This window comes from Strongylocentrotus purpuratus, unplaced genomic scaffold, assembly GCF_000002235.5.
Source record: "Strongylocentrotus purpuratus isolate Spur 01 unplaced genomic scaffold, Spur_5.0 spur5_scaffold_4, whole genome shotgun sequence".
Classification (NCBI taxonomy): domain Eukaryota; kingdom Metazoa; phylum Echinodermata; class Echinoidea; order Camarodonta; family Strongylocentrotidae; genus Strongylocentrotus; species Strongylocentrotus purpuratus.
Genome location: NW_022145610.1, coordinates 34,294,676 through 34,309,680, shown reverse-complemented (window position 1 = coordinate 34,309,680; position 15,005 = coordinate 34,294,676). Strand labels below are relative to the sequence as shown.

Sequence of the window (15,005 nt, the reverse complement as noted above, 5' to 3'; positions counted from 1 at the left end):
ATTTTTTGTGAAATGCCGAATAAATAAAATAAAAAAATAAATAAATAAATTGGTAGACTTAATCTTATTTTAAGGAAGTAAAATAAGTTACAGTGAGAGTAGGAGATTGAAATGTAAGTTGGTGTCTTATTTTTCTATATGTATTAAAAGACACATGTATTAGGTATTTACACGGTATCATCATGATTTGCGATGAACTTAAGTATGACATTTGTCAATGGAACACCAATTTGAGGTTAACGCCCAATCTCAGTAGCTGTGTAATTGACACCTCAGCTTTGTTAAGAGAGGGGAGATTTTTGAATTGTTAGTACGGTTTCTACATGTATCAGAAACAACAAATCATGTTATATATATGGCAAAATGTTTTAGAGACTTACCTAAACTGGACAATGCCTTTAAGGTGATGCGTAAGGTTTAACGGATGCATTCATATTTAATGCATCTTGATGATCTAAACTTGCCCGGTACTTTAAATAATTCATATTGGGATCCGGATAGGGTATGTATAATTAATAAAAGTGAACTTTGTAGTGATAAAATTCCCTCATTAAAAATGTTCAAAACAATAGTGTAGAAAGCATTTAAAACCTAAAATATAATATTAAAGGCACACTGTCCTACTTGTAGCTACTTGCTCCCTCTATATAGAAAACTTCCCAAATTGGTGCCTGTTGGTCCCCCATGATCCTCTTTTTCTTATGTTAAATGAGAGCTGAGTTAATGAGATAGCCACCTGTCACAGTGACCTCGTTGGCTCGCTGTGTGGTCTAATCCCTTCTAGCTGCAGTAGTAACGCCTACCTTTAAACCGTTCTAATGCATTAGTTTGTAAGTACAATCTAAATTGAGACAAGATATATAATGTTATTAGTCTGTGTAAACAATGGGACTAATGAATATTGATTTGGACTCTTTTGAACTTGATTCTTTAATAAAGGAATGGCATTCTCTACATTGCGAAAGTGGAAAGGAGTGTAATCAAACAGTGCATGACATATCGGAACACGAAACCCATCATTCATTCGCTTAAAGTTGATCTAATCCGAATTTGGCTCAAAAAATGTAATAAGAAACGATGCATAAAGCTGTCGTCATTATGACATCATGATCCGCACCTGATCTTTAACCATGTTTATTGTAAATTAACTGTAGATGTGACTGTAAATTAACAAGCACTTTGTCCACACACCATTCCAGCACTTCATGACACTCCTTGTAGTTATTCGCCTCACCTACCATCCCAGCATAGCTTCCTGAGTGAGCTGCCAAAGGGATACTCAACCAGGTACCAAGACAGTAGTACAATGCTAATCTATACATTCACCAAATTTCAAACACCAATTTAAGAACATATTGATCAATGCTTTGACTGAACACGAAATGGTTTACACGATAGATAGGACAACTCCATTTGAATGCACAATCGAAAATGGTGTTAGAAGTAGGCATGTGAATTATTAAAGTATTCTCTGATCAGACGAACAGTGTTCTTGCTGGATATTAGAAGAGGACCCGTACAGCTAACAATTCGCGCTAACGTACTATATGCAAAGCCTTGTTCACGAATGTAACTTACCAATACAATGCCCATGTAATTATTGTCTCATCTCGGTCAAACCAGGAAACTTCACAAAGTATACTACACAAACGCATGCGTTTTTACTTCCACTGGATTTAGCATATTTTACTGTAAATTAACAAGCACTTTGTCAACACACCTTTCCAGCAATTCATGAGACTCCTTGTAGTTGCTCGCCTTACCTACTACCATCTCAGTATAGCTTTCTGAGTGAGCTGCCAAAGGGATTACCAAACCAAGTACACAATGGGAAAAGCGATGTTAAATTTTGTAATGATTATACTTAGGAGGATAATACCCTGTCATGCTTTGTTGCATTCCTAGCATGTGACGAGCGCTTCCCGGATTCCAAAGAGATTAAAGAAGAGGGAATCACTCACACACGTCTTAAAAAAATAAACATTCTCATTTACTTCATTACAGAAGCAAACCCTGTGATGCGGAAAACCCGATATCACTACAAAGAGAAAATTCTTTATTTGGTATAATGGAACGCCAATCAATAGTCATTCGATGAATAGAGCCTTACCTAAACAACCGAATAGCCTCAGCATTGAGCGAGAGTTTGAGTGACGAGCTACAAAGCCCTTTCATTTATTGTATTGGTCATTACTACTTTCTTTCGTGACACACCAATACACAACGAACGAATGAAAGAAAGAAAGGATTTGTAGTATAGCAGGGAAACGTCGACTTAAAATGAAGAATGCACTTAGAAGCCATGCATGTTAACAGAGAAAAGAAAAAGCATGAATTCTCATCCCTTGCTTTTTTAAGTCGACATAGTATACTAGAGATCCGTTGTGTGTATCACTTCATAACAATGAGCACCTTGTATAGGCTTGTTAAATTCAAGTAAAGCACTCACCATGCCCTTTTCAAGGAACTTGGTGCCCTTATATTCACTAATAAAAGGCTCTTCAAAGAGCAAGACAGGCTACATCATTCAGTGACGTGGAGCATATTGACCTAATTTATTGTGTTCAGTGCAGAATTGATTCTTGCCCAGGGACCATAAATTTGATGCAAATTAATTCTAAATCTGTCGAATAAAGATGAGAAAAAGAGATTAGAAAAAGAGATGAGAAAAAGAGATGGGAGGGGTAGAAAGGAAGTGGGAGAAGGGGGACTCTAATGGAGATGTTGTAATAGAACACATATTGATGATAAAATGATGGGTAATTTTTAGGGTTGAATATAATTATTGAAGTATAAAACGAATAAATAAAGCGAATTAATCATTCTCTTGAAAGTAGTGATGCTTGTTTTTTTTATAACTGGAAAATCAAAACTTACAAACAGATTACCTGGCGCTGCAGCCGAATGTGCAATGCAATACTTCATGTCAGGTTAAAGCTCCGGTTTTCATCAAATTAACACTACATGTAATTCAGAAACAACTATGATATTTCGCACATAACTTAGTATTTCTCTACGACTTTCGACTTACCTCTCATTTCATTAACACAAGAGCATATAATTAGGATTGACTACAGAGCACTTCCTTCACTTGATTGTAATATGACTGCATCTCTCCACTCTTCGAGGGTTATATTGATTCACCGTGTCTGGGATTATTTACCCGGACCCATTCAGCAAAGAACGTGAACGACGAAAGCACTTCCCATCAGCAGCAGATAGCAACTAAAGACAGGCGTCAAGCTAGCGCACGAGAGTGAAAGTGATTTCAGCGTTAAATTCGTCGAGAATGCACCCCTAAAGCACGTTGTGAACCGAGGATGATAAAGCATGGATGAAGCAACAGGGTAGATTAAAAAGGCAACCTAGTCCCATCGTTCAAAAGAGGGTTTCCCAAACGCGTAGAAAGTCGAATTGCCGGATGGTTTTCAAATAAAGGAGCTGTGATGACAGAGCTGACGAATCGGGAGCGATGTGTGTTCAAGACAGGATTTCCGATACACGATGAAAGGCGCCAAATACGGCACTGCAAATATCGTCTGCAAGTGCAAGAGTACAAGTCGTCCGCCAGTTTTTTGTTCTTTATGTCTCCTCAACTGAACATAGGGGATATACCCGGTCAGCCGACGATCCATTCCCGAGCTTCTCTCGCGAACATATCCAGTCTTTCGTGACAAATTAATAGCCATGTTGGTATATCACCTACCCAAGGCTATCTGCATCACAAATATAGCGATCGTGTTCGTATGATGAAGCTCGCGGTCGCATCTTCCCGTCTCATCATATAAAAACAAGAGAATTGGCGCGCGTGTGGGCGCATACTATACGGCGTGTAATAGTTGCGTTCAGTTGGGGTTCAGATATGCTGCGCTGCGGACGAAATGAAATCCGAGGTTGGGTGGGATGTGGGAAGGGGGGGGGGGGGGGGTGAAAAAAAAAACGTCGGGTGGGTGAGCTGATGTTGCGCTGTCAGTCGTGTACGACCTCGCTACGACAAGTGTTTTCGATGTTGACACTCGATTTTGGCGCCTTATCGGCCCCTTATTATTGCAGACTGCAGTAGCATAGTAAGATATTCCGTTCGTTTATATTAACAGAAGCATCGCAAATCCACTTTGAAAGTCAGGGAGGTGGCCTAGGGGGTGTGTGTGTGGGGGGGGGGGGGGACTCCCAAGCCCCTTAGTACGCCAAGGAGTACAAGAACAGCGAAATTTAATTTATGTCTTTAAATTATTTTAAATACTTACAGTATATTACTTTTTAAGAAAACTATATGTGAAGCGTGAAAATGTGACATAAAATAAACCGAAGTAATAAATAATAGTGAGAAAGATGCATATAATACATTTATATACAAAACAGGTCTACTACACGACCGCAAAGATCCCCGAAAAACAAACGAAAGACACATTCCATAGCCGTGTGCGCCACCCATTGTAATGTGCTAATATGACAATTGCACGCTATCTAATCCAAATATGATTTTTACAAGGCAGTTCTGCACTGTACAAGGTGTTGAATTAAAGTTGATTTTCGAAAGTCCTTGCGATCGTATTAGAATAAGAGATATTATATATATATTATATAGAAGAATACAACGTCAGAAGTTTTCATTAAGACTGAGATGGTATTGAGTAATTTAAGTATTTACGAATACCTTATTTAAAAATCTAATGTAATTAGACATGCATGGGCAGGGTCATTCGTACCAAAATCGTAAAACACATCGAGACGAATACTGGATAATAACTGGCTCATGAAAGTAATGTAACCATTATTCATTTATTCACCTACGGCACATTCTCGGATGCACATAAGATGCATATAATACATTTATATACAAAACAGGTCTACTATACACGACCGCAAAGATCCCCGAAAAACAAACGAAAGACACATTCCATAGCCGTGTGCGTCACCCATTGTAATGTGCTAATATGACAATTGCACGATATCTAATCCAAATATGATTTTTACAAGGCAGTTCTGCACTGTACAAGGTGTTGAATTAAAGTTGATTTCCGAAAGTCCTTGCGATCGTATTAGAATAAGAGATATTATATATATATTATATAGAAGAATACAACGTCAGAAGTTTTTATTAAGACGGAGATGCTATTGAGTAATTTAAGTATTTACGAATACCTTATTGAAAATCTAATGTAATTAGCCATGCATGGGCAGGGTCATTCGTACCAAAATCGTAAAACACATCGAGACGAATACTAGATAATAACTGGCTCATGAAAGTAATGTATTATTCATTTATTCACCGACGGCACATTCTCGGATGCATTATGGAAGTATTCTTCTCAAGAGGGCAAACAAAAGGTATTCGTGAAGCACCTCCAGGCTCCATCACTTGATCATCCTAACATGCACAAAGCCGGACGTCTCCATGACGTTAATCATGGACCTACTACAAATGGACACTGATTGGAACCATAATACATTCATGCACTTGACTCTGTCAAAAGTATAATAATGACATTCCAAACATGCTTCCAAGCTAGCTTTGATCTCATCACGACCGCCGCCAGTCAGCCATAAAAAAAAAAACGGTGCCTTGAAGAATCAACAAAATGCCTGCGCAAAAGAAACTGAATCGCTTAAAATCACGGAAATGCATGTGCAGTTTTGGCGTACATTATGAATATTGACGTATATGAAGTTTTCAATAGGAAATAAGAAGCAGTTTACAAGAGATACCTGTAAATTCGGCTGTAATTCAATGATTTTAAACTTCATTTAAAAACTTATCCTATCCATTTCCAAGAAATAGAAGGTAATAGGACAGTAAAGTATAGGTATTTTTCAAAGTTTGGCAAGTCCAAATGTATGTCCACCAGTGTCCACTTCTTTAATGATTTTCAATTTTCAATTTCAATTTATTTGCTCTTAAAAATCCAGAAAACACATGCAAACATTCATAAATCAACATGATACAAAGGGTAAAATTCACAAGAAAAATTAATAACAAAGTATACATTTGGATTAAGTATGAGAGGGACAGCAAGAAAGGAACAAGCCTTGTGATTAGCTGACCCTGTAACATAATACATTTAAATAAGGACGCTACAAAAAATAACAAATCACTTACAACAACATAAAAAAAAAGGGGGGGGGGGGGTATGCCTATACATTTAAACAAACAAACTTGGTGGATACCTGTCTAAAATAAAGTGCCTAGATTTTGACTTAAAAACATTTAACGAAACTGCTTGTTTAATATCTGAAGAAAGAGAGTTCCAGATTTGGGGTCCTTGAAATAATATTGAGTTTTTAAAAGATGGGTTTGGGTAAATGAAAATCATTAGCATTTCTTGTATTGTATCCATGATATTCATTATTGAACTGAAAGAATGTTTTAATATCGTCTGGCAAGAGGTGATTGTTACATAAGTACATAAATATAAGTACCTGAAATACATACATATCATGAAATTTTAAAACACCTGATTCAATAAATAAAGGGTTGGTATGGGCAAGGTAAGGTGCATGAGACATATTTCGTATCGCACGTTTTTGTAAAATAAACAATCTATCAATGTGATTATTACTTGCATAATTATTATTATTACTTACCATAATTAAGGTACGGATATACAATTGCATAATAAATCATTTTTAAAATCTCCTTTGGAAATGATCTTAAACAATACATTATTCCTATATTTTTTGCCAGCTTATTGCACAGACTATCAATGTGATTTTTCCATGTAAGTTTATGATCTATTGTAATGCCTAAAAATTTTACTGACGTTACACACTTAATATCTGTATTGCACATTCTAATTGAAAGATAATCTGGTATCAATAAATTACTAAAAATAATATAAATGGTTTTTGCTACATTGATTATCATTTTATTTGCGTAAAACCACTCAGATATTAATTCAAGTTCAGAATTGAATAGATTATGTAAGTCCTGACAGTTAGGATGGGATAAAAACAGACTGGTGTCGTCAGCAAACATAATACAATGTAATAATTTAGATACTTTACTAAGGTCATTTATAAATAAAAGAAACAACAGTGCTCCTAAGATAGAACCCTGTGGTACCCCACATGAGATAGTTCCTTGCTGTGATTTGCATTTAGAAATTTCAACATATTGTTTTCTATTTGATAAATAACTTTCAAATAATTTAAGTACAATACCTCTCATGCCATATAATTCAAGTTTGTGTAATAAAATAGCGTGATCTACTGTATCAAAAGCCTTCTTCAAATCTAAAAACATTGCAATCATATATTTCTTGTTATCAAGAGCATTAACAACAGTGTGAACAAAATCAATAAGAGCCGATGACGTCGAATGTCCAGGACGGAAACCATATTGGTTCAAAGATAATATATTGTACTTGCTTATAAAATCAAATAATCTATTCTACATACATTTAATTTTAGAGAAAATTGGCAAGACTGATAATGTAATTTGCAACATTTTCACTTGAACCATTTTTATATACAGGAACCACACGAGCAATCTTTAATTCATCAGGAAATATACCTAAATCTAAGCATTGATTAAATATTGCACAGATGGGTTGACATAAAATATGTATAGATTTCTTTATAACCTTGATACTTATATCATCGTACCCAGGACTGCAATCTCTCTTTATATTAGACACAATATCAATGATCTGGGAACATGTGATTGGTTTAAAATAACACGTACTAGAATTCCTATCCAAATAACGACAAGGATTCAAATTTAAATTATTGCCCTGATCAACAGGGTATTTCAATTCAATCTAATGATCAATCTAATATCATACACATTTTCCTTATTTGGGGTTCACTGATCCTCTAACTGGTCTTAAATCACGATACTTTTCCTGAAACTACACTCTTGGCCCTGGCCCAGCGAAAATAATCTGAAGAAATGTAAAAGTACTTTGGTCTGTGACGATGCGTGATTACATAATCAACATTGTCGCGTCAAATGAATGTCCTCATCAACATACACATTATTAGGTGGTGGTGGTCATGATGTGATCAAAGAAAGAGTCTCATTATTAGTCCATGGTTTAATTTATTTCTACTTTTAAAACAATTTACAAATCAATAACATATACATAGCCCTATGAATAGTAGTGCCGGGATCATGAAAAGCACTAAATTGGCTTATTGAAAATGACCCCTTAACAAGTATATACATAACATATTACACATTATAAGAAAATAGAATATGTGCATACATTATGTGGGAGTCATTTGTAGCAAAGCTAACTACGAACTGGTCTATTTTTAAAATTGTATAGCAGTGCCGCAAAGAACGAAGGCACATGCATGTATCTATTCCTACTTACCTAGTATACTCGCTCGATAAAAAGCGAAGGTTCGCGACATTCAGAAATTGATCATTATAAGCTCCGATTCTAAAACAAACACAGTTCACAGCAGCCGAACTTCAGTCTGCAAATCATACGATCCAAAGCAGTATTGGAGAATGTTGCTTGATATCGCTTCTAAATCTCCTGCTTTTCTTATTCCGAATGTTACACAAAGAATTGTTTTCTTAACATCACTGACATAGCGTAATCGGAGAGTATTGGGTTATTACAGCTGTTCTACGTGACGACACGACACGAAGCGCAGTTTTTTTCTCCATCAGAGATACCACTTTATTCTACGCGTGGGTGGTTGTCATGGAAACCAAGATGTCTGAAGCGGGATCACCGTGTGGTGATACATGCAGTCAGACCGCAGTCCGTACCATTTGTATGCAATGTGACCCCCGCGAGACCTTGTCACCACATATGGGCAATTTCGGGGCGTCGCGTTGCTATGGAAGCTCGGAGAGCATGTACCTCTCGAGCTTATAGAAACCAAGTTCTAAAAAACCACATGGAACCCAACCGTAAGAGTGTCGTGCCAGGAGAGGGCAATTTTCCTGCTCCCACATCGAATTCTTAAGAAGGGAGAAAGAGAGGTAGAGGAGGGGTGGGATAGAAAGAATGTGAACAAAACAGCGTAAGAAAAATAAAGATAAAGTTGCGCAATATGAAATATTTATGGAGGCCCCTTACACACGTAAATTTTAAACAAACAAACAGATGAACAAACAAATAAACAAACAAACAATCAATCAACAGACAAAACGAACAAATGCGAGACACACACTGTATACGCTTCCGTCCTCTGAATTCTCTCCCTTTTATTTGCCCCCCCCCCCACCCCCCATCACTCACCATCAAAACTTTCCTCCATTATATTATCCATTGTTAGTTATAGTTGCAGTTACATCGTGTGTATTGTAGGAATATGGATGTGTCGGGATATAGTTGTGTATTCACTTGAATCTCAATTCTAGGGTTGAGGGTTCGAATCCCAGCCCGGTACTAACGCCCGTTGGCAGGACTGTAATCCACATTTGCCACTACCCAAAGCTCCCTTCTAGAACCGCTGCTGGTATGTATATAGACCTATAATATATGTATATGTGTGGCGATAGGCAGGGTCGTAGCCAGAGTTTGATCTTTTTTTTTTTTGGGGGGGGGGGGGGGGGCACATACATGTTATTGATCGACGTCCTGGGGAGGGGTCTAAAATGTTCAACTGATCTTGGAAAATTTGGGGGGCACGTGCCCCCCGTGGCTACGATCCTGGCGATAGACAATAGGCCATTTAAGTAATTCAACCAACTTGTACTTGAGTACCTCGACACGAATTATTTCATTCACTTGTTACGAATAACTGTATTTTAATAGTCAGAATACAAATATCATATATAACCTGTCGTTAGGGAGGAAAAGTCTTAATGTTTGCCCTACCTATCAACAACTAGTATATGCAATTTGATTTTAGACTATTGAGATTAGTTTGTATCGAGACACTTCAATCTCCATCGGTGATTCGATTATTTTCGCCAGGCGGTGTGAGAGGGCGTTAATTCGATTTCGGTGTAAGCACTGAACATCTCAAATGTTATTCGTTTGTCTGCTCAAACCACGTGATGTCTTTCAACTGACCATTCAAAGAAACCGCGGAAGATTAACGCGCGCGCTGATCGAATTTTAGGTTTCGTGCAAGAAGAGAAGCAAGAGATCTGTCAGTCTCTGATAAATGATTTACTAATTGTATGAGACAAAAGAATATACAAAATAATACAAAATATGCTTTTTCATATACCCTTTGTGTTGTAATACAGAATATAAGGCTGAAAGATAAATCAACATTCTGAAATGGTTACTAGCGTCAATGTTTATTTTTTCAATGAAATGAACTTCTACAGCATGCTTTGATAGAATTACTCTGTGAGATTGCTTTTGTGACAAAATCAATTATTTGGAGTGATTTTGAGACTGAATCTCACATTGGTCACATGGCGCCACATATTATGATACATTGCAACAGGAAAGTAGATTACCACGAATTGTTATTTTTTTTCAATTCGTTTTCCTCCATAAGTTCTGCAAAGCATATCGAGCAATAGTTTAATCCTTAACATAATTTAGATCCTTCATCAAACCATGACTCAATGACCCCCCCCCCCACAAGTGGCAATAATAAGGATGAACATTAAATTGAAATCCGTTACGTTCTCTTCCAAAGTATACCCCTGCCCAACCTCCGTCTCTCTCCCTCCCTCCCTCTCCTCTCCTTCACTTTTTCACCTTACTCATCTATATCTTCCTGTCAACAATAATTATTCAATCACCATTTCCTTTTTTTTAAATTAAAAAGCTATCACTCTGTCTACACCCACAACGCTCTTTCTCTCCACTCCCTCTTGCCCTAACCTCTCTATGTCTGTCTGTCTGTCTGTCTGTCTGTCTGTCTCTCTCTCTCTCTCTCTATTTTCTCTCTCTCTCTCTCTCTCTCTTCCTCTTCTACCGCAATTTGTTTGGGTCTCTCCCTCTGTCTCTAGTCCAATATTCCTCCATCTTCATTAACTATTACCAACAATTTATTCTTTGCATTGTATTACTAAATCTACTTTATCATAACTCTGAATTGTGATGGATTGAAACAACACTTCATGCAATTAAAAACACAACATTGTTTTTGACAATATAGAAGTTATATTCAATCATAGTAACTTGGTTGTGCATAAATACACACAGGCACACACAAACAACATCGTTTGCAATTTTCAATACAAGAAGAATATTTTGATTGAAATCAAAATCATGTTACATGATGTAAAAAGAATGACATGTACATTTCATTAAAAATATGTTCACAGCAATCTGTAAAGTACATGTATTTGAAACTTTAAAGTATGCACTTCACAAGTCAGAAAGCGAAGCTGCATTCCTAGATACAATCAGAATAAAAAATCTGAGATATCTTTGGTATCATGATTGAAGACAATAAAACAAAAATCACAAAAACACATTCTAGGGATAATTTGATCTCATGGTTTAAATTTCTATTTTTAGACACATGGTACTTCAGGTACTAGAACTAAAAATGCCAAGTATCTAGCAAGTCTTTGTATTTGTATTCCACCATCAAAAAGAGCTTGATGTATTCCTCACATTGGCCTTAAAATTTAAAATGTTTATGTAATGTTTACACTGAACAAACAAATTTAAGACAATCAAAGATACATCAGTTCACACTTTTGTGAGATCTGACTGTTCGATAATCATCCTCATTCTATTTACCATCAGACTTGTGGCACTGCAACAATTTGGTATCAAAATGACGAGTGGACACTTGATTGACCAATCCAGTGACCTCCTTACGCTAAGGGGGTGGGGTGGAGGGGAAGGTTGCCTTTTTAAAATACATGACAGCCTCCTGAAATGCTCAACAATAATTGTTAAACTTGTGTCAACTTGGATGCTGATGTCTACTCTTCAGTTCGATATTATTTTGCATTCATTGCTACAAATCTTATGATAAATAAAATGTGGATGATTGTGATAATCAGTTCAACCACAGATGTACCCAAAATTTTGGAGGGCAGTATGTATTTAACTAAATTACTGTTTGAAAAGTCCTCTTTTAGTCATTCTGCTAGAAAAATAGAGCACATCAAAGCATACGGGTTGTGTTCAATTCTAACTGCTATGAATGAAGATTATAAGAGACATTTTAATGAAATCTATAAATTAATGATATGATACTTATGTAAGGTACTTTCACAACATATGGGTTTTATATCTACCATTCATCTAATTTATGAAAATATTGAATTTTATATAGGTCCGTTACGGAATGACATAGAACATCATTTTTTGGTCACTCCATAACAAAGCTTTTTTTAAATTCTTTTATATTTTATAGATTTGAAGAATGATTGATAGGAAATTCAACATTTGTGAACTACCTCATATTAGTATACATTTTATCATTAATTTATAGATATTTAATAAAATGTCTACAAATTTCTTTGTTCAAAATTGGCTGGAAAATTGGAAATGTAATTCTGCAATGCTTGGAATCCTCCATGTCATATGCCTGGCAAAAGCGTGAGAATATAGATTTGTTTGTTTGGTAATGCACAGATAAGAAATAAGATAATATAGAAGTCATTACCTATGCTATAACTGTAAAAGAATTGACAATGCTCTGACTGAAATATGTCTAACATGTTTATGTAGTAAAAAGGCAAAATATTCATTACCCGGTACTAGAAATGTACTTTTCCAAGCAGATCATTTTTATTCCTCTGTGCCCTTTTGCCCGCCACATGACAAATGTTAAAGATGTAACAATCACCAAGATACTGAATACTGATTAGGGACAGAGAAGTATACAAAGAAGTAATTAAAATTGCATAATATAGCTCAATATACATATTGCATCTCATCACCTCCCTCTCTTCAATCAAACTTGCTGCAACATATTCCATCATCTAGAAGTTATGAATCCTCTTCACACATGGAATAAATAACGAGGTGTAGCATTGAAACTCATAGCTGGATAGAATACAGCAATCATCATGACTTTTCTACATAGGCGTTCTGTATTCTAGAGGCGCACTTCTCGGCACAGTTCATGAATTCATGGAGCTGATTCACACATTTGGTGACATCTTGAGGATTGCTTTTCAGACATTCGTCATACTGCTGGTATTCACTGGCACAGTCATGTTGGATCTTCTGAACTGCAGGGCTGTAATGACAAAATCATAAATGTAATAAATACTATTGTTTCAAGCCTGGCTGCACTAATTTGGCCAGGAGAGATTAGACCTCCCTTCATGGTCACTGACAGGTGGTTATCTCATCAAATCAGCTCTCAATTAACATACCCTAAGAAAATGGCGATCATGTTTAACGCTTAGGCATTATTTGCTAGGCAATTTGCAATTTGCCTAGCTAAAAGTAGTGCAGTCCTGCTTTATTGGATTATGTGGATTATTAATCTTGCCATTTCAATAAAAATGAAACTGAGAAGATAGTCTGAATGAATGTAATGAGAAACAATTATCTATAACGAGGTTTTAGAATCATCAACATTATAGCGAATTCATCAATCTTGCTGAAAACCACAAACATTGAAAAAACACTGGACAACAGTGACATGTATGGCATGTTAGGCGTCATCATTTAGTCAAAAGATGTGAACTATTATTTATCCTATTGGGAACATGAGAATGATGAGATCATCATGAAGAATACTTTTTGTCCTACAATGCTAAAAAAAAGAAAGAATGTGCACGTGCAGCAAACAGCACAAATACTAATGCCTCAGTAAGTTTGACCTGAACATACATGCGTACATGCTATTACATGCCCAAGAGTATCAATGTAAATCTTTTATTCAGAGGATTGTCTGTAAAGGCAAAAACTTGTTTATGCATTCTACATGTCTTCTCATTATAAAGTACAATGATAACTCAAAACAGGGAAAAGTATTATAGTTTCATAATTAGGGGAAAGCAAGCATCCATAAATTCCAATGAATTACAGAAATTAATTTCAGAATTGTCCAGTACCTAACAAATCAAAGAGAAGATACTTACTGAGTACTGGAGCATGCTGATGCCGCTTCACCGAGGTCCTTACACTTGTTCTGCCAGTTCTCAGGGTATGAGGCAACACAGTTACCATACTCCTCTAACTCCTTACCGCAGTATTTCAGAACAAGCGACACAACAGCTTCCCTGGATTGAGGAAGACATGATTTAGATATTATATTTTTAAGATTTTGTCAAACTTGATTTTGTCCATCGAGTATTAATTGCATAAATTAAAAGAGTGTGGAAGAAAAGACCTTGCAAGATAACTTACAAACACAATGAAAGTCAATAATTATCTTATTTCACAAGGGAGGCGAGTTGGCTTAGTCGGCCATCGGTAAAGCGTCCGTCTGTCGAACCAAAGATCCCGGGTTCGACTCCCACCCAAGCGGATGACTGAAGCCTGCGTTGTGTGTTAACGTGCCCCTTCCCTTGTTTATAGATTCAGGTTATGTCAAGTGGAAAACACTCCGTCCCTCGGATAGGACGTTAAATGGAGGCACCGTGTAGAGAAGAGTCACTACCTTTGCAAGTTAAGAACCCACTGCACTAGAATCTAGACTATTTGTATAGTCTATAATGAGCATGATGAGTAGGCTAGAGGGAAACCCGGTGTAGATTTTGTCTAGACTAGTACAATAATACTCTGTAAAGAGGTCTGTACTCAAAAAGAAGAGGAAGAAGAAGAAGAAGAAGAAGTAGGGTTCCATTGAAGTACTAGAAGTAATCACATAATATAAACATGTTTATGATGTTCAAGGTTGCCTACATATCAACTAACACGATTCGCTACATGTGGGACTTTGCTTAACACCACTGAAGTGAATGTTGCACTCTAATAATGACATGGATAGCTTTAAATTAAAATCCCATACTTACATTGTATTTTAAAATTCTAAGCTCCTGATATGAAAGATTTCCGGCAGTCTATTTCAACGCATGAGGTAAATCCTTTGGAAATTTCTGATGAAAGACGTTTCCCTTGTTGCGAAACAACATATAAATTGATCTTGAAAAAAGGCTACATCATAACGGTAAGCTGACGATAGATGGCGCTATATCTCAACTGGATCAAATT

The 15,005-nt window shown here is 36.4% G+C and overlaps 2 protein-coding genes across 2 annotated transcripts in view; both read right to left on the bottom strand.

The window, feature by feature from the left end:
* LOC578247 (LIM domain kinase 1) overlaps window positions 1-3,787 on the bottom strand; it is a 45,038-nt gene extending 41,251 nt beyond the window's left edge. Inside the window, exon 1 of the mRNA XM_030997409.1 lies at window positions 3,032-3,787. The gene's annotated coding sequence lies outside the window, so the exon portion shown is untranslated. The remainder of the gene's footprint in view (window positions 1-3,031) is intronic.
* A 7,223-nt stretch (window positions 3,788-11,010) lies between these two features.
* LOC100892425 (coiled-coil-helix-coiled-coil-helix domain-containing protein 5) lies at window positions 11,011-14,950 on the bottom strand. Its single transcript, XM_003727344.3, has 3 exons — window positions 14,807-14,950; window positions 13,931-14,071; window positions 11,011-13,077 (listed from the first exon to the last, which is right to left on the bottom strand). Coding segments are annotated over exons 1-3 (318 nt in total). The 5' UTR covers window positions 14,809-14,950; the 3' UTR covers window positions 11,011-12,902.
* Between the last annotated feature and the right edge of the window lie 55 nt (window positions 14,951-15,005).